The sequence below is a fragment of the Ambystoma mexicanum genome, chromosome 6p (assembly GCF_040938575.1).
Source record: "Ambystoma mexicanum isolate Mex_15411 chromosome 6p, UKY_AmexF1_1, whole genome shotgun sequence".
Lineage (NCBI taxonomy): Eukaryota > Metazoa > Chordata > Amphibia > Caudata > Ambystomatidae > Ambystoma > Ambystoma mexicanum.
The window spans coordinates 37309068-37332725 of record NC_090935.1 but is presented as its reverse complement, the minus strand read 5'-3'; the positions used below and the strand labels follow the sequence as shown (position 1 = coordinate 37332725).

Here is a 23658-nt window from a genome sequence, read left to right as displayed (position 1 = left end):
TCTGGCTCAGGCCTATTGACTCTGGCTGATTTGTTAGATCTGCTCTGACTAGATTAGTTTTCAATGAGAAATGTGTTGATGCACCTAAATCTTCTAAACCCCTCTTCCTTGCTACTGTTTTAACTTGTGGAGTGTCATTTTGCTCAGTTTTCATTCACTTCTCTTTTGGTTAAAGTGTTACTGTGCATTACTTGTTCACAAAACTTCAGGGTAGTGTTGCTAGGGGGTGTCTGAAGATATTTTGGTTTAACTTGTACTTTCCCTCCCTTTCGTTGAATTGGTAGAGTGCCATTTGTAGTAGGTTTTCACTGTGCCGTTTTGCTCAGTTTTCACTATACCGCAAACTTGTCTACAATTGAATAGGGAGTTGTATATGCTTTTCTTTTGACTAAACTTAACTTACTTTATTAACTTTGATCTATGTGTTGACTTAGAAGTGTATAAAATAAATATATATTCTCTTTTTTTAATACAAAACTTTGGTCAGTGTTTCCTTGTTCCATAGTACTGTACTACCTATTGTGTCAACCCTGAATACTGCTCATCTCCTTCTTGAGATAAGTCTGACTGCTCAGCCACAGCTACCAACTAAATCTTTGTGGTACAGACTGATACCAAAGGGGAATTATTGCTCTCACCTGTAGTCCTAATCTGGGGTAGTGCTCCCTAAGGGAACTGCCCTGGATTCTGTCTAACACATGGACAGTGAGGGGTTTGGGCACATGGACAGTGAGGGGTTTGGGCACATGGACAGTGAGGGGTTTGGGCACATGGACATTGAGGAGATTTGGGCACATCTTCAATGAGGATCATTTGGGACATGGACAGTGAGGAAACCTGGGCACATGGACAGTAAGGAACTTTGGACATGTGCACAGTCAGAAGCTTTAGGCCCCTGGACAGTGAGGAGATGTGGGCGCATAGACAGTGAGGGGTTTGGGCACATGGAGAGTGAGGACCTTCGGACATGTGCACAGTCAGGGTCTTTAGGCCCCTCGACAGTGGGGAGATTTGGGCACATGGATAGTGAGGGGTTTGGGCACATGGACAGTGAAGAGATTTAGGCACACGGACAGTGAGGGGTTTGGGCACATGGACAGTGAGGAGATCTGGATACATGGACAGTGACGGGTTTGGGCACATGGACAGTGAGAATCATTTGGGACATGGACAGTGGGAACACTTGGGCACATGGACAGTGAGGACCTTTGGACCTGTGCACAGTCAGGGGCTTCAGGCCCCTGGACAGTGAGGAGATATGGGCGCATGGACAGTGAGGGGTTTGGGCACATGGACTGTGAGGAGAGTTCGGTACATGGGCAGTGAGGGACTTTGGGCACATGTACATGGACAGGCTTTGAGCATGACTGTGTTCAAGTGCATATACGAGGGGAGTTAGACATATGGACAGTGGTAGGCTCCGGGCTCATGGGTAGTGAGCGGCTTTGGGTACACGGATAATGATGAGGTTTTGGGGCACATGAGAAAGTAGATCTTCATGGGCTTTGGACAAAGGACAGTGAGGTGATTTGAGTTCATGGACAGTGATGAGCTGGGTACATGGACAGTGTGGCGCTTTGGCTAAATGGACAATGAGGTGCTTTGAGTCCATGGACAGGTAGGAGTTAGGTATACGTACAGTGAGGGGCTTTGTGTACATGGGCATGAAGGTGTTGGGTTTAAGGACAGTGAGGAGTTTTGGGTATATGGACACTGAGGAGCTTTGGGTATATGGACAGTGAGGTGCTTTGGTCCATTGACAGGTAGGAGTTTACTATATGGACAGTGAGGAGTCTTGGCTACATGGACAATGAGGTGTTTTGAGTACATGGACAGGGAGGAGTTAGGTATATGGACAGTGGGGAGCTTTGGCTACATGGGTAATGAGGTGCTTTGGGTACATGGACAAGGAGGAGTTAGTTATATGGACAGTAAGGAGCTTTGGCTACATGGGCAATGAGGTGCTTTGGGTACATGGCCAGGGAGGAGTTGGGTATATGGACAGTGAGAAGCTTTCGCTATATGGACAATGAGGTGCTTTGGTCCATGGACAGGTAGGAGTTTACTATATGGACATTGAGGAGCTTTGGCTACATGGACAATGAGGTGCTTTGGGTCCATGGACATGGAGGAGTTGGGTATATGGACAGTGAGGAGCTTGGGCTACATGGGAAATGAGGTGCTTTGAATCCAGGGACAGGGAGGAGTTGGGTATATGGACAGTGGGGAGCGTTGGCTACATGGGCAATGAGGTCCTTTGGGTACATGGGCAGGGAGGAGTTAGTTACATGGACAGTAAGGAGCTTTGGCTACATGGGCAAAGAGGTGCTTTGGGTACATGGCCAGGGAGGAGTTCGGTATATGGACAGTAAGGAGCTTTGGCTACATGGGCAATGAGGTGCTTTGGGTCCATGGACAGGGAGGAGTTGGGTATATGGACAGTGAGGAGCTTTGGCTACATGGACAATGAGGTGCTTTGGGTCCAACGACAGAGAGGAGTTGGGTATATGGACAGTGAGGAGCGTTGGCTACATGGGCAATGAGGTGCTTTGGGTACATGGGCAGGGATGATTTAGTTATATGGACAGTAAGGAGCTTTGGCTACATGGGCAATGAGGTGCTTTGGGTACATGGCCAGGGTGGAGTTGGGTATATGGACAGTAAGGAGCTTTGGCAACATGGGCAATGTGGTGCTTTGGGTACATGGCCAGGGAGGAGTTGGGTATATGGACAGTAAGGAGCTTTGGCTACATGGGCAATGGGGTGCTTTGGGTCCAACGACAGGGAGGAGTTGGGTATATGGACAATGAGGAGCTTTGGCCACATGGACAATGAGGTGCTTTGGGTCCAACGACAGAGAGGAGTTGGTTATATGGACAGTGAGGAGCATTGGCTACATGGGCAATGAGGTGCTTTGGGTACATGGCCAGGGAGGAGTTGCGTATATGGACAGTAAGGAGCTTTGGCTACATGGGCAGTGGGGTGCTTTGGGTACATGGACGGAGAGGAGTTGGGTATATGGACAGTGAGGAGCTTTGGCTACATGGACAATGAGGTGCTTTGGGTCCAACGACAGGGAGGAGTTGGGTATATGGACAATGAGGAGCTTTGGCTACATGGACAATGAGGTGCTTTGGGTATATGGCAGGGAGGAGTTGGGTATATGGACAGTGAGGAGCTTTGGCTACATGGACAATGAGGTGCTTTGGGTCCAACAACAGGGAGGAGTTGGGTATATGGACAATGAGGAGCTTTGGCTACATGGACAATGAGGTGCTTTGGGTCCATGGACAGGGAGGAGTTGGGTATATGGACAGTGAGGAGCTTTTGCTACATGGACAATGAGGTGCTTTGGGTATATGGCAGGGAGGAGTTGGGTATATGGACAGTGTGGAGCTTTGGCTACATGGACAGTGAGGTGATTTAGGTACATGGACAGGTAGGAGTTGTGTATATGGACAGTGAGGAGCTTCAGCTACATTGACAATGAGGTGCTTTGGGTACATGGACAGGGGGAGTTGGGTATATGGACAGTGTGGAGCTTTGGCTACATGGGCAATTAGGTGCTTTGGGTACATGGACAGGGAGGAGTTAGTTATATGGACAGTAAGGAGCTTTGGCTACATGGGCAATTAGGTGCTTTGGGTACATGGACAGGGAGGGGTTGGGTATATTGACAGTGAGCTTTGGCTACATGGGCAATGAGGTGCTTTGGGTCCATGGACAGAGAGGAGTTGGGTATATGGACAGTGAGGTCTTTTTGAAGGTCAGGTGGTGAAATGACCTCAAGCATTTTGCTGGAGGTTTTTCCTCTCCCTTACTGCCAAACCCATAGTTCAGCAGTGTGGTATTCACGGCGTTACCACCATTTTTGGTTATAATAACAAACTCATAATGAGGCCAGTAGACTGGACTCAGTGAGATTAGAAAAATCTACATGTAATTGACACCTACAAATATTTAAAAACTGCAGAGGGAAATTGGGACATCTCGGGCCAGATTACAGAAAGTTTGCACCGGTGCAAGTGCAAAGTTTGCACAGTATTAGCACCAGGGAAAAGTTTGCCCTATTTTTTAAAACACAGGGACACATTAAAAATCCATTGGATCTCAACAAGTGCAGTTTGGCATATTAAAAGCACCAGGGATAAACTTGCACTAGTGCAAAAAGATGCTTTTTCACCAAATGTTTGCACGAGGGTAAAGTTTGCCCTAGTGCTAATATGGAATGGTATTAGCACTAGGGCAAAATTTGCATCAAAAATGCATCAAAAATGTGGTATCCGGTCATTGCATTGACAACCAAAGCATCTAATGCCATACCTTCTAAAAAAAAGCATCTAAAAAAAGCATCTAATGCCATACCTTCTAAAAAAAAAGCATCTAATGCCATACCTTCTAAAAAAAACATCTAAAAAAAGCATCTAATGCATTTTTTTAGATGGTAAAGGGTTTAGTTTAATAAAAATTGGTTTTAAAGGTTAAAAAAGGGGGATTGGGAGAGGACCCCCATTAAAAAAAAAAAAATGAACAAAAAATGCATTACATGTTTGTTTTTTTACATGCTTTTTTTTAGATGGTATGGCAGTAGATGCTTTTTTTAGATGGTGTGGCAGTAGATGCTTTTTTTTAGATGGTGTGGCAGTAGATGCTTTTTTTAGATGGTGTGGCAGTAGATGCTTTTTTTTAGATGGTATGGCAGTAGATGCTTTTTTTTAGATGGTGTGGCAGTAGATGCTTTTTTTAGATGGTATGGCAGTAGATGCTTTTTTTTAGAAGGTATGGCAGTAGATGCTTTTTTTAGATGGTATGGCAGTAGATGCTTTTTTTAGATGGTATGGCAGTAGATGCTTTTTTTAGATGGTATGGCAGTAGATGCTTTGGCTGTTGATGGAATGACTATAAACCAAAAATCATCTTTTTTGCACTAGTGCAAGTTTAGCCCTGGTGCTTTTTATTTGCCAAACTGCACTTGTCGAGATGCAATGTTTTTTTTTTTTTTGATTTTAATAATTTTTTTTTATTAAGGTATGTAATATACAATCATAAAGTCCGGCCAACTACCTACTTCCACCTCTCCTCGACCTTCGTCCAGAACAATGATCTTTTATCTTCTGGAATACTCCCAACTTCAGCTCATTATATCTGCAGCAAAGGAACGTAAATCCCTTATATGGAATGGCTCTAAGATTTTCATTTCACAGGATGTCGCTAAAAGCACGGCCCAGCGCAGGAAAGTATTCTTATGATGCAATGGTTTTTTAATGTGTCCCAGTGTTTTTAAAATAGGGCAAACTTTGCACTTGCACCGGGGCAACGTTTCTGTAATCTGGCCCCACATGTGAGGCGTGGGATGGATGTGAGACGCCCCATTTTTAGAATATGACGTGTGGGACGGATGTGAGGCGCGCCATTTATTACAATATGCCGTGTGAGACGCCCCATTTTTTAGAATATGACGTGTGGGACGGATGTGAGGGGTCCCATTTTTAGAAAATGGCGTGTGGGACGGATGTGAGGCGCCCCATTTTTTAGAATATGCTATGTAGGATGGATGTGAGACACCCCATTGTTTACAATATGCCGTGCGAGACGCCCCATTTTTCAGAATATGACGTGTGGGACGGATGTGAGGGGTCCCATTTTTTAGAATATGACGTGTGGGACGGATGTGAGGGGTCCCATTTTTTAGAATATGACGTGTGGGACGGATGTGAGGGGTCCCATTTTTAGAATATGACGTGTGGGACGGATGTGAGGCGCGCCATTTATTACAATATGCCGTGTGAGACGCCCCATTTTTCAGAATATGACGTGTGCGACGGATGTGAGGCGCCCCATTTTTTACAATATGCCGTGTGAGACGCCCCATTTTTTACAATATGGCGTGTGGAACTGATGTGAGGCGCCCCGTTTTTCAGAACATGCCGTGTGGGACGGATGTGAGGCGCCCCATGCCGTGTGGGACGGATGTGAGGCGCCCCATGCCGTGTGTGACGGATGTGAGGGAGGAAGAGCAAACTAGGGGCAGCCGTGCCAGCAGCATCCATGTTAGGTCTGCCAAGCACCCTAAATAAGCCCCCCCCTCAATTTATTACCCCACTTTAGTGCTTCCTTCACGGAGAAAAATTCGATTTTTCTTTTAATGTCTACTCCAAGCATAAGAAAGATTGAATTCAGGGACTTTAGACCAGGCTGCATTTAATGTACATCGCCAAATATGACACAAACTGCACAGGGGCAAACAAAAATAATGTGGGCTTCATATGTGAGACAGCTCATTTTGGGGAAGGGGCGCAGCACGCGCATTTACCCACCGAGCTACACCTCTTCCCCTGCTGGTCTAGAGGAGCCGCTGTGAGAGCGCGACTTACCTTTCTTTCATCCGAGGTGGTCAGAGCGAAGCCTGCAAGGAGCAGGAGGGTGACCCTGGGGAGGAATGTCTGGGCCATGGTGCCAGCAGGTACTCTGCCCTGAAGGGTGCCAGTGTCCTTCTTATACTCTCCTTGACAGTGCACGTGTCTATTGAAAGCGCCCTCTGCGAGCTGCAGGAATGAGGAAGCCTGGGGCTTGCCCACTCAGTGGAGGGATTTAGATAATTACAAGTAAATACTGACCCACAGGCCAAGCCAGCCAAATGCCAATGTATACAAAGGCTGGGCAGCACCTGGCGATGGCGCTGCCAGCCAGGGGCCTGCAGGGTGAGCTGGTTGCTTCCCCGTGTTGGTGCCAGAGCCTGGTGATTCAGAGACAGCACTACAGGTTGAGCAACTCCCGTCACAAAGTGAGCGGAGGTATGCGAAGGGACGATGGGGAGGGTTACGGACAGGGCATACAGGAGAAAGGGGGGTGCGAGCGAGAAAGAGCCGGCTAAGGGGCTAAGGGGTTGGGGCTTGGAAGGGGGGGGGGGCGGTAAATGTGTTCCGGGCGGGTAATTTACGGTAAAACAGGAAGCATTTTCACCAGCACCTGTAGGTCGCTGCTCCTCCTGACACCATCATGGCTGGCCCGACTACTGGCCAGGAAGGCTTTCTCGAGTTTAGTTCTGGTCATCTCGGCTGGCGAGTCCACTCCCTCCTGTTCCACTGGCTATTGGCAGCTCTCCTAGAGCGTCTGTCCTGTGAAGGGCTGGGCAGCCGTGCCTCCATCTGCATGGGTGCTCTCTTATGCCTCTTGGAGCTGCTGTCCTGTGAAGGGCTGGGCAGCCGTGCCTCCACCTGCATGGGTGCTCTCTTATGCCTCTTGGAGCTGCTGTCCTGTGAAGGGCTGGGCAGCCGTGCCTCCACCTGCATGGGTGCTCTCTTATGCCTCTTGGAGCTGCTGTCCTGTGAAAGGCTGGTCAGCCATGCCTCCATCTGCATGAGTGCTCTCTTAACCGCTTGGAGTGGGCTGGTCAGCCATGCCTCCATCTGCACCGGCCTCTCCTGCACGGGTGCTCTCTTATGCCTCTTGAAATGGGATGGCCAGCCATGCCTCCACCTGAACCAGCCTCTCCTGCATGGCTGCTCTCTTATGCCTCTTGGATCTGCAGTCCTGTGAAGGGCTATTCAGCCATGCCTCCACCTGAACCAGCCTCTCCTGCATGGGTGCTCTCTTATGCCTCTTGGATCTGCAGTCCTGTGAAGGGGTGTTCAGCCATGCCTCCACCTGAACCAGCCTCTCCTGCATGGGTGCTCTCTTGTGCCTCTTGGAGTGGGCTGGTCAGCTGTGCCTCCACCTGCACCAGCCTCTCCTGCATGGGTGCTCTCTTATGCCTCTTGGAGTGGGCTGGTCAGCCATGCCTCCACCTACACCAGCCTCTCCTGCATGGGTGCTCTCTTATGCCTCTTGGAGTGGGCTGGTCAGCTGTGCCTCCACGGGCATCAGCCTCTCCTGCATGGGTACTATCGTATGCCTCTTGGAGCTGCTGTCCTGTGAAAGGCTGGTCAGCCATGCCTCCACCTGCATCAGCCTCTCCTGCATGGGTGCTCTCTTATGCCTCTTGGAGTGGGCTGGTCAGCCATGCCTCCACCTGCACCAGCCTCTCCTGCATGGGTGCTCTCTTATGCCTCTTGGAGTGGGCTGGTCAGCCGTGCCTCCACCTGCACCAACCTCTCCTTCATGGGTGCTCTCCTTATGCCTCTTGGAGTGGGCTGGTCAGCCATGCCTCCACCTGCACCAGCCTCTCCTGCATGGGTGCTATCTTATGCCTCTTGGAGTGGGCTGGTCAGCTGTGCCTCCACGGGCACTAGCCTCTCCTGCATGGGTGCTCTCTTATGCCTCTTGGAGCTGCTGTCCTGTGAAAGGCTGGTCAGCCATGCCTCCACCTGCACCAGCCTCACCTGCATGGGTGCTCTCTTATGCCTCTTGGAGTGGGCTGGTCAGCCATGCCTCCACCTGCACTAGCCTCTCCTGCATGGGTGCTCTCTTATGCCTCTTGGAGTGGGCTGGTCAGCCGTGCCTCCACCTGCACCAGCCTCTCCTTCATGGGTGCTCTCCTTATGCCTCTTGGAGTGGGCTGGTCAGCCATGCCTCCATCTGCACCGGCCTCTCCTGCACGGGTGCTCTCTTATGCCTCTTGAAATGGGATGGCCAGCCATGCCTCCACCTGAACCAGCCTCTCCTGCATGGCTGCTCTCTTATGCCTCTTGGATCTGCAGTCCTGTGAAGGGCTATTCAGCCATGCCTCCACCTGAACCAGCCTCTCCTGCATGGGTGCTCTCTTATGCCTCTTGGATCTGCAGTCCTGTGAAGGGGTGTTCAGCCATGCCTCCACCTGCACCAGCCTCTCCTGCATGGGTGCTATTTTATGCCTCTTGGAGTGGGCTGGTCAGCCATGCCTCGACGGGCACTAGCCTCTCCTGCATGGGTACTATCATATGCCTCTTGGAGCTGCTGTCCTGTGAAAGGCTGGTCAGCCATGCCTCCACCTGCACCATCCTCTCCTGCATGGGTGCTCTCTTATGCCTCTTGGAGTGGGCTGGTCAGCCATGCCTCCACCTGCGCCACCCTCTCCTGCAGGGGTGCTCTCTTATGCCTCTTGGAGTGGGCTGGTCAGTCATGCCTCCACCTGCACCAGCCTCTCCTGCATGGGTGCTCTCTTATGCCTCTTGGAGTGGGCTGGTCAGCCGTGCCTCCACCTGCACCAGCCTCTCCTGCATGGGTGCTCTCTTATGCCTCTTGGAGTGGGCTGGTCAGCTGTGCCTCCACCTGCACCAGCCTCTCCTGCATGGGTGCTCTCTTATGCCTCTTGGAGTGGGCTGGTCAGCCATGCCTCCACCTGCACCAGCCTCTCCTGCATGGGTGCTCTCTTATGCCTCTTGGAGCTGCTGTCCTGTGAAAGGCTGGTCAGCCATGCCTCCACCTGCACCAGCCTCTCTCTCTCACTCTACACCCCTCTTTTTAAACACAGGAGGAAGCTTGGAACCGCTCTTCTTCAGTACGCACTCTTTCGGCATGAACGTTTCGGCACCAGCCATTTCGGCGCAGCACCATGGGTGCATTTACCCTTTTGATGCACCTTATTGGCCACTGCCATCAGGGTGCCGAGAACTTTCAGCGCTATATGTGTATTTAAATATATTGTCATCCTGAACACTAATCAATGTGGTGTTTAGGATGACAGTATATTTAAAGAGTACACGGCATCCTCAGTAAATGGACTCTCCATTCTTTTTAACTGTTCTCCAACGCACTAACCGTAGAACCACAAGTACACACAATAATTAGGAAATGCTGCTTCCTCCTTCACTCAACAAGAAGAATCCTACCTTTTCCGACCTTCACCCACAAAACACTGACAATCGTCGCCCTCCGCATGTCAAGAATCGACTACCTCTGGGTATTAAGCACGTTATAAATAACCTATCATATCTTATCATATCTCGGGATGCCGGAACACCTCCTGAAGAAATTACAACGCATCTAAAATGCAGCAGCTAGACTCCTTCTCAATTTATTTTTAAATGTTTTTATTGGCATTTATAAATATGCATATACATAAAAACTGTTGGGCAACTACCTTGGGTTGTATCGTCTGATGCACATATTGTGTGCCAATTAACTTGCAAAAAAAAAAGGTAATAACAAATAAATAAATAAAGTAACAACATTGACTGTCCCACCATTTACTAGGGCCTCGTGTTCCATGTTTCCAGGTTAGGGGCGCGGGTCCGGAGCCAGTTCTCTGCGTTTGCCCACTCAGGGCGGTGACATAGTGAAGCGCATAGGTGTGATGGGCTGCTCTCTGCTGCTTGTTGTCTTCTGGGGTTCGAGGGGGACAGGTTCAGGGAGGTTTATAGCTCGTTGAAAAGATCATGTTTCTCAGAAGGGCCCTCCAAGCCTCTAGCGCGTTGCTCACGTCGTCGCCTCCCCGTCTGTTCCCCTCCTCCCAGGCTCTGGTTTCAGCCGTGGTCCACCTCTCCATCTCTTTAATCCAGGGCACATACCTGGGGCCTGCTGGGGATTTCCAGGCCATGGCAATTGTCCTCTTGGTTAACATGCAGGCCATGTCCATAAGCTTCACCAGGTGCTTGATTTTACTTAGTCTTGGGTAGGTGCCCAATAGGCACTCCTTGGGTGTCCACTCGTATGTCTCTAGGCCGGCGTTCCTGCAGGTTTGTTCAGCGGCCTGCCAGAGATTCTGAGATTTGGGACAGGTCCAGAACATGTGGATCATGTCTGCCAGGTCTGAGGAGCACCAGGGACATTTTGGGTCGACTGTGTTGTTGAACGTGGATATCCTGTGTGGGGTCATGTATGTTCTGTAGAGTATGTTCAGTTGGATCAGTCTAAACCTGGCATTCCTAGATATCTCCTTTGGGTATATCAGGGCTCTCGACCATTCGCCCTCTGTGATTTTGATCCGCAGGTCTGTCTCCCATTTTTCCTTCAGCCGTGCGCTCCTTGGGTTGGGTCTGTTGTTTATTTGGGTGTACAACCTTGATGTCGGTCTCCATCCGTCGCTGAGTTCATATGTTTCCCTCAGGAGGGGATGAAGGCTCCTTCTCAAACTACCAAGAAGAGATCACATCACTCCAGCGCTAAACAGGTTACATTGGCTTCCAATTAAACATTGTATCACGTTCAAAACAATGTGCATAACACACAGGGCAATCAACGGACGGGGAGCAGAATTCCTACAAAAGAATATAACAATCTACAAGCCAACGAGACTCCTCAGATCAAGCAATGAAATCTTCCTGGAACCAAAACCATACGCCAGGAAAAACACTAGGGGCTCCACTTTCTCCCACCTAGCGGCAAAAACCTGGAACAACCCCCCGAAAGGAATAAGGAATACCAAAGACCACCTAAAAATACAAAAACAACTAAAAAACTGGCTCTTCAACACCTCGAAACCAGACGGAAACAACTGAAACAATCAAGCAGGAAACACAAAATAACAGGCTGACAGAATCCATGATGGCACAGGCAACAACCAGAACCAACTACAGGAAACTGACAAGAACAAGAGAGACAATTCTAGGTGGAACCGACCACGAGCAACAACCCTATCAGGACAGAACAATAGCAAACAAGCCTAACACAAAAGGCACAACCACCAACCTTACCCAGTCAGACAGGGCGTACAGGCTTAGGTCACAAGTAGATTGATCCGAGAGGACTAGTTTGCACCAACCTCAAACTGGGATGTAGGGGTTGGCCAAAACAAAGATAGAAATGCAAAGACTAGCCAACTTAACATATTGACAGAGAGATGCGAGACAGCCTTATCATTTGGAAACTAGATCACTGAAAGGAAGACAACCTTGTCTAAATCCCTCAAGGCACACAATAGGAGTCTGCAGCTCTCGGAACAACAAGGCTACTAACCAACCCTACAAACACTTCTAACACCTCTCACACCCTAAGTAAACATAACCACACCTCTTACACCGCAGCAACTGCACACACTTCACCACAGCACAACAACAAACACACCACAAAGACACTCACACACCAGCACACAATGGACTCGTACTGGATACCACACCAAAAACCTCAGCGTACAGTGTTAACCGAACTGAAGCTGCCAACAGTACATCACAGCTCCTTTGCTTCTCTCCAACCTTTGTCCTAATAACACACCCTAACCCACCCCCCTTTTCTTTCAGATCCACCAGAGCACCAGGGGACCACTCCGGTGGTGATAGTGCATGGTACAAATATCCTTTAACATTAACATTAACAGCACTCCATTCACATGTATGCGTGGGGGGAGTTTTTAGGTTAAAGGCCTCATGGACCTGTGCTTCTCCCATTGGACAGTCTCTAAAATGGAGTAAAAAAGTCACTGCCCCAGTGTGACCCCTGACCGTGTGCTTCCTTCCATAAAAGAGCTACCACTCTCTAGAAGCCGGGTGTGCGTTAAATCAGTGACTGCGCTCATGCACAGAGCAAGCAATCAGCGTTGCGTGATCTGCAGTGAGGCAATGGAACCTTTTAAAAATACACACAACACACAATCTAGCTAGGCGATGTTGTAGTGAGTCGCATGATGACTCGCAGTGGAGTGACACAACTCTGCTGCATGTGTGAATGAAGATGTGATCGGGCGCCCGACAAGGCACTACGGGCCCGGATCCAAACGGCAACCCACTGTGTGTGTGCTGTCCTTTACACAGGGGTGCTAGGGGCCCAAGGTGGTCGGTTTGTAGAGGAGGAGCCAAGTACTCCCACCTCAACCACTTTACCTATATCGCCTGTATAGCCTATACCATCCCTATTGCCTACAGATTTTATACCGACATATGAGACATACACAGAGCAGTTGAATCGACAAAGGGAAGAGTATGGACTCTGTGCACAACCAGTAAGACTACCAATACTTAAGAGAATCTTAGAGACAAGATTCCCATTGAGGAAACCATACATGCGTTCAAGGAAGTATGACAGTCGTTTAAATGAGATTCCTGAAGAAACAGAGAAAGTTATAAACAAAGGTGAACAGTGATATCACACAGAGTTGAAGTCACAAGTATAAAAGATGTAGAGATAGAAGAGAATGGAGATATTTGATAAGGCATCAAGAGAGTACAGAGAATAAATGACATCTTGGGATCAAGGTGAAGAAGTTTATGCCATAGAACTGATGAAGACATTAAGATGTTTTACACGTGTACAGATGCAAGAAACGCAAGCAGCGAAGTAATCATGAAGCTAGCCTAATGCTTTATAGTGAGTAGATTGTGGCAAGCACCAATGTTTACACATATATATATATATATATATATATTCACGTATAGGATGGATGTTTCCCCTGCACTTTATAGCAGTGCTGGATCCTGACAAGAAGGCCTAATTTCAGTGTGTCGCAGTTAAAAAGCAGCTAGAATTAACAAGTGAATTTCCGAAAGGCTATGTTGGATGAGCCAAAGAAGCCAAGGTCTTACCAAACCGGAGAAAACTGACATTGGATACAAATCGTGTGAAATAACAGAACTCCTGTTCAGAAGGCATTAACAAAACAAAATACGTTAGAGGTCTATTAGAAAATAGTATTTTAAATGCACGAAAAGGCTCAATTCATGGTCTCCAGTCACGTGGAAGGGTGAAGCTGGACGAGCAAGATGGTCACACCTACGCATGACGGCAGACTGTGCCTTCACTCCCTGAATTTCTCAGAGCTAAGAACAAACTCAAGGCCGAGCTTCAAAGCCTAATCAGCATTAGACCACTGAGGTGATGATGGACGATTATGCTAATTGGTGGGAAGCAATGGCTAAGGCGAGTTCACCAGCACCTGGTCGGCCAGACTGCATTCTGCTAGACGTAGGTGGGAAAGTACTGACAGAGGTTAGACGCCAACCAATTGTAGAGGACCGCATAATTAATGGTCCTATAGTTTGTGTTACCAATGGGACATCATACATTTAGTGACGTTCATAGTGGTCATTTTGATGGGAGGGATTAGTTGCCCCACCTTATGTTAGGTAGCCAATTATATTCATTCACTATCCCATACTAATATAGATCATATACTTAGATGATTCATTAAGAGCCTATCCCGATCCCTAGTAGGCTTTTGTAATTTGCCACATAGGATGACATTGGTGTTATGCAGGTTAACATCATTGAAGACTAATTTGGGGTATAAGAACCCTGTTTTTTATAAGATGCATTGAGTAAGAGGATCGATCGAGTTTGTTGATGTTCGTTATGCTCCCTGTTTTAGACAATTGAAAATAAAACAGTTATCCCTTTGCCAAATTAACGGATTCGTTTTGATTATTGATGTATGAATAAAATCTGCATCCCCATTCATCTCTAGGGAACTGCTACTCGTCTTAAAGGGCTGGAGAGTCCAGTTCGGGTTCACCCGTCAACATTGGCGATGAAGGATCAGCCCGGGCAGTTCGAGGGAACGCAATGAACCGATCCACGATGATGGATGGTGGGGAATCTTTTCCTCAGTGCCTGCCGAGCACACAAACCTCGCTGTAAGGCCTCCTGCAATGTTTATAAAGTCCTAGTGGTGGTGGCTCTTTTAGAAGTGTGCTTGCGCGCTCTGGGAACAATTTCTGCTATGCTGCAGCAGTGAATATTTGATTGCAAGTGGAAAGTACAGGGGGAATTTCCATTCAATTCCCTGGACAACTAAAAAGGGGTAAAGACAAGACATATAAAGGGCACATATGTATTTCTGGTCATTTAGTCAACATACTGATGCACGTGTGGTGAAGGGGTGGACCACCATTTCAGGTGACTCATTTAGACCAAGCACAGCGAAGCCCCTGATTTGAACCCACTGTGAGTTGCGGCCTCTGTCCTGGTAGTGGTGCCTGTGCTCTCAAGGGACCACCAACACTACCGGGAGTGACACCATGGGGGAGAATGAGAACAATGCACAACAGGCAGCAGATCTCGTCATAACAGCCCCCGGCGCAGTCAGCGGAATGCCAACACTGAGGCAACAAGGCTCCTTAGCCCCCATGAGCAAATTTGATACATCGGGTGCACTGTCTATCCTGGGGCCACGATGGACCATGTGGATAAACAGACTGGAAATGTACTTTAGGGCTGCAGGGGAGACAAACGATGATGCAAAGCGGTTGACACTCATATGCGCCACATGCCCAGAGGTACACGGCATCTTAACGACACTGCTACCTGCTGACAACACGTACCAGGGAGCAAAAGACTGTCTGAGGCCACTTGCGAACCTTGACTATGAACGTTTTGTAATGTGCACAACCAAACAAAAAGAAGATGAATCGTTGGACAAGTTTTATGGACACCTCCGGCAACTGGCCACGGCATGCGCCTGGGACAACGAAGACAGCATGGTTTGCCAACAACTGATCCAAGGGTACATGTCAGGCAAGCTAAAGAGGCAGGTACTGCAAGAACCTGGGCTGACGTTGACCGCCATTCTCAAAATGGGGTGGTCATACGAACTAGCGGAGGTCTGGGTGACGAAGATAGAAGCAGCGTTTTGGACACTTAAAGTAAATGAAGTGTGCGCAGTGGGTCGCCAACAAGGGGTGACGTGGTTCCTGAGGAATGACAGAGGGCAGGAGTCGCACGTGTCATGCTCAAGGTGCAGGTATGATCTTCCACATCAAGGAGAATGCCCAGCCAAGGGGAGAACAGGTGGACGGTTAAGAGTGCCTGGCTATTTTGCCAGGATGTGCAAAGCCCCTACGCCAATCATAGTACCTGGAGGTCCCAGCAAGCCGAACACGGGGGCTCAGAGAAGGCCACAAGTTTTGACGCAAGTGGAACATGAGATGATTCTGAGATGATTCTGAGGGATCCAGACATGAAGATGAGGAGGACATTTTCTTAATTTACAGCACAAGTGCCATCCAAGGGAAGAAGAGACGACAGCCGAAAGCACAATCAGTGTGGAAGAGGTGGACATTCCATTGCTAGTAGACATGGGTGCCTCTGTGAGTGTGATAGCGATGTGACACTGCAAGGCATTACCAGGCCCATCGATATTAACAGCAGCCAAGGCAAAAATATTCACATTTGGCAGAACCACTCCCATACCACTAAAAGGGGTGTTTGTCTCCAAATTTCAGCATGATGGGCGCTCTGTAAAAACAAGGTTTTTCGTCATGGACATCAGCAAGGACATGAATTTTGGGTATGGAGTATATGCCGAGGACGTCAACACATTGATGGAGAGGTTCAAGGATGTTTTCGTGGGTGTGAGGAAACTGTGTAGAGACCCGATAAAACTGCACATTGATGGGTTGACCCTGTATGTAGCGCTAAAACACCAAAGGATACCCTTACATTTGAGGGAACAGAACTAGATCACCTTGTGGTACTGGACATTATTGAAAAGGTGCATGGGTCCACTCCCTGGGTATGCCCAATAGTGGTGGCATAGAAGCCAAAACAGCCGGGGCAGTGTGCATATGTGTGGAGAAGAGGCTCTCAGACCAGGCAATCAAACAAGAGCAACACTTGACCCCTAGGGTGCAAGATGTGGTAGGATAGCTGCAGGGTGCCCGGGTGTTCACCAAACTGGATTTGAGGGTCGGATATCACCAGGTGGTCCTCCATCCGGAATCCAGATATGTAACGACTTTCACAACACACCGGGGTCTATACCAGTATAGACTACTCTGTTTTGGAGTATCTCCGGTGGCGGAAGTGTTCCAGAACATCATCAGGGGAGCACGAGCAGGCCTGGAAGGAATAATCAACATAAGCAATGACATTCTCGTATTTGCTAAATCAGAGGCAGAACACATGGTGAGGCAGGAGAAAGCCCTGGAGACGATACAGCAAATCAGGATCACACTTCACTGGGAAAAATGTGAATTCCTGAAAAACTGAATCAAATTCTTTGGATTTGTGTTTCACGAGGGGGAAATGTCACCTGACCCCAGGAAGATCAAGGACATACAGGACGCCAGACCACCGGGGAATGTATCAGAAATACATAGCTTCCTTGGGATGGTCACTTAGTGTGGGCGCTTCATCCCAAATCTAGCGACAATATCAGAGCCTCTACGACATCTGACAAAAGAAGATACAGCATGGAAATGGACACCGCTGGAGCAGGAGGCCTTTGAAAATATCAACAGGGCACTGACAGAAGAAGGGATCATGGTGTTTTTTAACCCTGGTCGGGAGTCATAGATATTAGTGGACGCCAACCCTTTTCGCCTGGGAGCAGTTTTCACGCAACAAGACGCCAAGGGCTATGTGAAACCTGTGGCGTATGCAAGCAAGGCACTTACAGACACCGAACAGCGATACTACCAAATAGAAAGGGAGGCGCTTACGTCCTGTGGGGATGCCACCATTTCAGGCTATATATATATATATATATATATATATATATATATATATATATATATATATATATATACTAGGGAAGCCGGTCACAATAATTATAGATCATAAGCCACTGTTGCCAATCCTGGCAGGAACATCCTCAAAACCTCTGCCACGAATTAAGCGATGAGTGTTGGTGCTTTTGGAATATGGAGTAAAACTGAAGTACCGCCCATGGTCGCACAATGCGGCGGACTACCTATCGCGGCACTCTATTGTGCATGAGGAAAACGGGCACAGGGAGGCTGCAGAAGAAGATGAACATGTGAGCCTGATAATAGAGGTAGCACCGCCTGTCTCGCTGTCAGTACATGAGATGGAGGAAGTGTCCAATCAGGACGAATGCTTTGGACTCTACCGCGCGACAATGCCAATGGGGGAGTGGAAGAATGTCCTGATGGGGCACAACAAAAGGTACAGGAAGCCCGGATAGAGTTGGAACAGCTGTGCATGTTGCGCCACGAGCTGTCATTCACAGAAAAGGGACTCCTGCTGAGGAGAGACCGGATGGTAGTCCCACTCACTTTGGTCCGGTGAGTGATCGCACTGGCTCACCACGGGTAACAGGGTTCGGCCAAGAAGACAGCCCGGCTGAGGCTAAAAGTGTGGTTTCCAAACCTGGAAGAATACGTTGATTATTTTGTGTGGAGGTGCATGTGGTGCCCGGCCCCAGTACAACGGGAACCCTACATTGGGTCAATGCCGAGAAGTGAGCCCCCATGGGACACATTGCATATCGATTTCAGATCCACAGGATGATGATCTCACTTCTTGGTGATCATCGACGAGTGGTTGAGAAACTCAGAGGTGGAGCTGGCGGACTCCACTTCATTTAACCACATACTGCCAGTGATGGAAAAAAGTGTTTGCGAGCCATGGATTCCTGTGAGAATGTATGCTTGGACAACGGCCCTCCCTTCCAAGGGGAAAACTTTGCAGAATTCCTAACCAAATGTGCCAAAACCCATCAAAAGATATCCCCAGTATGGCTGAGGCCGAACGCTTTATGTGCAGCCTTAATACCGGTCGACGCCTCACAGCTCACCGGGCGTAGCTCCAGCAGAAGATCTATTCAGAAGGTGCCTGAGAGGCCTCATCTCGGAGAACGAGGGGAAATTGATGATGCAAGAGAGTTTGAAGAAAGAAGGGTGAGAAATGAGTGGGAAAACATGAAAAGGAACCTGCAACTGCATGACTTGATGGTGGGTGATGAGGTACTGGTAAGAAACAGACAGCTATAAGGGAAGCTATCCCTCACCTATGAATCCCACCCGATGGATGTGGTCGAAGGGAAGGGGTCAATGATCACCACGGCAAATGAACGAGGGACGGTGACCAGGAACTGAAGTCTCTTCAGAAAGGTGGGGCAGGCGCCATCACCAGAAGTGGTAAGAGAGGAGGTGGACACCTGGGACAGTGGCGGTGATGGAGGACGGGGCTGGCCCCGAGATCTGGTTGATCACAGACCGGCAAGTGAGGGATGACCATGAGGGGGAGGATCTCTGAGGTACCCTCAACGCGAGGGGAGGAGGAGTCCTGACCATTTAGAAGACTATGGCATGCCTGAATTATATGCAATGTTTATGAGATAACGTCCGATAGCTGTTTTGCACTGTGTTTAGTGCTTCTGTTTATTTATGGACATCATATGTCAAAGTATTCTGTAATGTTTGATCACTGTGGTCGCTATTACTGGACAAAGTTGGGGCCATATTTACAAACTATGCCGATGATACTCAGCTGTTGATAGAACGGAGTGGGGACTACTCCCAAGACAGTAAAGGATGTATCAAATAGTGAAAAACTGGATGACAACCAACTGGCTTTGTCTTAACAGTGCTTTCTATCCCTGATGACCTTGGCCTTCCTCAACTGATCCATGAATTCCACCCATCAGTTGGGTAACATATTAGATTTCATTTGCTCCCCAGAGTCGCTTATCTCTGTTTCCTCTCTTTCTCCCATGTTATGGTCCGATCATTTTTTTATCTCATTTTCTATTTCTTTGCCGGGCCCTGCCTTGCGTCCTTCCATATTAGCTACTCTGAAACGGAACTGGCACAATGTGGAACCTTCTGTGCTGTCAGTTCTCTCCATTCACACTGTGTCCGACACAGACCCTGCACTTTAGCTACTTTGGGCGACTCTTTCGTGGTTGTGGCCGATCTGCTAGCACCTGCTAGGCTTTGCAAGGAAAGAAACCATGTGTCTGAACCATGGTTATCAACTGATCTTTGAGCTTTAAAACTCTGCTAACGACAGGCTGAAAGGAAATGGCGTGCGAGTTACATGACCACCGATAGGTCTGCTTTCGCCTGGCTTTGACGCTGTATCAAAACGCAATTTTGGCTGCAACAACATCTTTTTTCAGTAAACAGGTTGAATGTGCAGTTAATAGGTCCAAAGCACTATTTGAATTAGTCCAGTCCCGCTCTACACCTATAAAGGCTGGTGCCTCTGTAGAACCATGTGTCTGCTGCTTTCTAGATGAAAAGAAGTGAAATCTTTAATAGGTTTTCTCCGTCAGGCAGGGGCAGAAGTGTTATAAAAATAAGAAGAATATTCTTCAGTGAATCCTTCTCTCTCAATTATTGGGTAAAATTGGACCCTCCGGGTTCATTAATATGGCCATCCTTAGTCCGAATGCTCTGACTCTGTGTAATCTTGTTGTACTCTAGGTCAGGGCATTTAACAGCCGACCGGTTTCTGTGGTAAAGGGTGGTTAAACCACATTCATCAGGGCTCAGTTGTGGGCATGTGGATGTGTGCCCTTTTAGTTACTATTGCAGCGTTGTCTGCATTAATAAGATTCCTCTACCTGTAAGGATGACAGGAGGGGAGGGGGAGGAGAAAACAGGGGAATAGTTCCCAATTTACAATCTGTGGTATGGATATTGAATAACACACTGAATATGTGATAAAGGAAGGAAGGGGAACCTTACCCTTTCCATGTAGATAGTAGTTTTTGCACGGATGGGTGAGGCGGCCTGGGACCTAGGGGCCAAATACAATATTCAATATAGTTGTACTAGTGTATTATCACAATAGCCAAAGCAAACACTCATATTATAGCATTTAGAAAAACCAGCAATTGCAGTTACATCACTGCGGGAGTGGCTGCACTCTGGCGTTCCAACTCCCGTTGCAAATACACCTCACGGACGGGAACCGGGCAAGCGGTCCCGTCCGCGTACTCATCTAAGTCAAGCATGGGCTGTCTCCCGCTGCTCGGGGACAGCGCCGGCTGCATTGGCAGGGGCTTACCTGCTGCTCGTGTCTGATGGGTCTGGCGGTCCGCGCGCGAGGAGTTCTTGACGCTGCGGCTCGCCAGTCCCTTGTGTTTATGGTTGTCATGGCGCCGATGAGCATCACGTGTGCACTCCCCAAGATGGCCGACCCAAATGGGACTACCGCCCTCCATTTTGGGGTCAGGCTAAGATGTGAGTGTGCAAGGCCAACATGTAAAGAACCGGTGCCTGTTCTGTGTACCCGTTGCAAAAGTCCTAGCAGGCCCTGTAATACTATGGTGCATTAATAACACCATCTGGCACGAACTTATGGTGGTCTGTAGGTCAACATGTACCAGCCCAAAGGATCGGATCGAATTATCAGAATTCTGCGGGAATGTTCATATTGTATCTCGTACTGGGAAAAACTAGATTCATGTCCAAGAAGTCTTTTTTGGATGTGCTCTTCTTCATAGTGTTGCCAGGTTTTGCCAGCTGGTTGGTTCGTTAAGGCCAGTCTTGTCCATCTTGAGGCGGAAAATCCAGAGCTGTCCTCTTCTGAAGAGAAGATCATGAATGTTGCCACCACTTGTGGGTACTTTTATTTTTTCATTAATGGACCATGTGAAGTCTGATGGATTGTGGTGCTATTCACGGAAGTGTGCCACCATTGGAGCTGCGGTTTTTGAAGTTCGTATGCATGACCTGTGTTCAGCAAGGCGTGTTCTGATAGGTCTCATGGTCATGCCGATGTATCGCTTGATGCATGGACACGTAATGATGTAAATGACATTACAACTATTACAGTTGGTAAGATTCTTTTGTGTCCATGGAAAGTGCCATCCAATGTCTATGCTGGTTGATCTTGTGGTGCTGAAGCATGCACTGCACGACCCACATGGTGTGTGGCTAACTGCTGGGGTCTGGCCCCACCGGGTGTTGAGTCTTGGTTCTGTGTCCTTGTATGTGTGCACCAAGTTTTTTCGTCTTTTGATGGCAAATCTGTGGGTGTCTACGCATGAGTTGCCGACGTTCAGTATTGGCCAAAGTTTCAGAACCTCCTTCTTGATTTTATTAGTCAATGGTGAAAAACTCAACACAGCTGTAATTTGGTTGGCAGATTCTCTCTCCTTCATATGGTGTTCCAGTGTTACTTCTCTAGGGATATTCATGGCTCTTTTACGAGCTTGTTTCACTGGACGTTTTGGATAGCCCCTCAATCTCAGTTTGGTGGACAAAACAGACGACTGGCGGTTGTAGCCTGTCAGTTGTAAGAAGTTCCTGTGGTATCAGAGGAACTGTCCAAAAGATAGGTTCTTTTTGAGATTAGCCTTGTGGTAGCTCTTATATGTGAGCCGTGAGTTTCTGTCTGTTGGTTTATTGAAGACAGTACTCGTGATGGTCTCATTTCTGTTCTCCAATATCAAATCAAGGAAATACACTGAGCTTTTACTGTGGGTTTCAGAAAATCTCAGGAAGGGATTTTGTGTATTGAGCCACTCTATGAAGGACGAAAGGTCTATTTCATTGCCTGTAAAGATCAATAGAACGTCGTCGATGTACCTTGACCAAAGTTTTATTTTGATCAGCCAGGGGTTGTTTGGATTATAGATTTTCTCTTCTTCGAAGTTAGCAACGTACAGATTGGCGAGGCTTTGGGCGAAGGTGGCTCCCATTGCTGTTCCGGATACTTGTTCATAGCACGTGTTGTTATAGATGAAAACGTTTTTGGTGAGTGCGATCTCCGCTAGTTGCATCACAAAAGTTACCGGGATCTTCATCAGTGGTTCTTTTTCCTGTAGGATCTTCTCTATCACTCTCAAAGTTGCCATCTGGGGGATTCTCGTGTACAGTGACTCGATATCCAATGTTACTAGTTGGTCGCATGATGAGTTGAAAGACCGTTCCTGTATTAGTTCAATGACTGCCGTAGTATCTTTGAGATATGATCTCATTTTAGTTACTTCGGTTTTAAAAAGAAATCTACAAATTGAGACAAGAGTTCCAGGATGGAGCCTATTCCGGACACAGTGGGTCTGCCTGGTGGGGGAGTGATTCCTTTGTGCACTTTGGGAAGTGCATAATAAGCTGGCTTCCTCGGAGTTCTGGGGTTGAGGAAGTTGTATTCTTTATTGCTGATTAGTTCCTCGGCACTGGCTTCTTCGAAGATTGGCACTATCAATTGTCTGATTGATTCTGATGGATCTAGCCCCAGCTGTCTGTAGCTGGACGTACCTCTTTTAATGAAGAAACTGTGCGTTTCCAAAGTGTGACTATTGATCTGGGCAACTCACAGTAGGTAATCCCAAAATGGTCCTTGGTGGTATTTATATAGTTCTTCTTACAGCCACGGGCTGTGGACCTAAGCTTGAACCGTCAAGACACCCTGCACCAGATTGCCTCTAGTTTGCAAATACACCCACGTTTCACCTCATCTCAACGGCACGAGCGAGCCCGCAACAAAAAGCCAACCATGACAGAAGCAAGATGCCTAGCCTTCGCAGAAGACCTAGTAGAAACAATACTAGCGATTCCATCAATCCTAGGGGAAGACATAACCATACCTATACCAGGTACAACGAGCGATGAATGGAACAAACTGGAAGTCCTTAAAAATCAACTCATTAGGACCGAGCTCCATGGAGCAATCATGACTGAGTACTTAAGAGCACATGCAGCACCGATGGGCCTCATAGTAACAATTGAGCCGAGAATTTTTCTTGAACATATAGAATTCAGGAAAGACTGGAGCTACATATCAAACAAATGTACAAGGGACTGGTTGATACTAATCATAATCCTCTAACGTACTGGCCCAATACAAGAAAAGCCTTGAAGATCTGGATGTAGCAATGAAGGAGTTCAGAGACTTCAACCTTAATAAGAAAATAACTAAACTCAAAAAAGATCTATCTGTCTTCTCTCAAGAGAGAATCTACCCATATATCACAGATGCCTACTACGAAGACATGAGTGCCAATACCCTGGTACCATCGGGTCAACAGATAAACCAGCATAGCAAAAAACGGATCCAGAATAACCGAGACAGACCTAACAACTGGTCCTTCTCAAACAGTAGCTCGGGGAGTGGTTCAAATTCATCTGGGCCCAACAACTCCATGAATAACACTGGTTCGCTCAACGCTGCCTACCC

The 23658-nt window shown here is 47.9% G+C and overlaps 1 protein-coding gene across 1 annotated transcript in view; it reads right to left on the bottom strand.

Moving 5' to 3' along the window:
• The window catches only part of LOC138510868 (avidin-like), a 364525-nt gene extending 358025 nt beyond the window's left edge, over positions 1–6500 (bottom strand). Inside the window, exon 1 of the mRNA XM_069626528.1 lies at positions 6375–6500. Within this exon, the coding sequence (XP_069482629.1) occupies positions 6375–6452 (78 nt within the window). The 5' untranslated portion in view covers positions 6453–6500. The remainder of the gene's footprint in view (positions 1–6374) is intronic.
• Positions 6501–23658: the final 17158 nt, after the last annotated feature.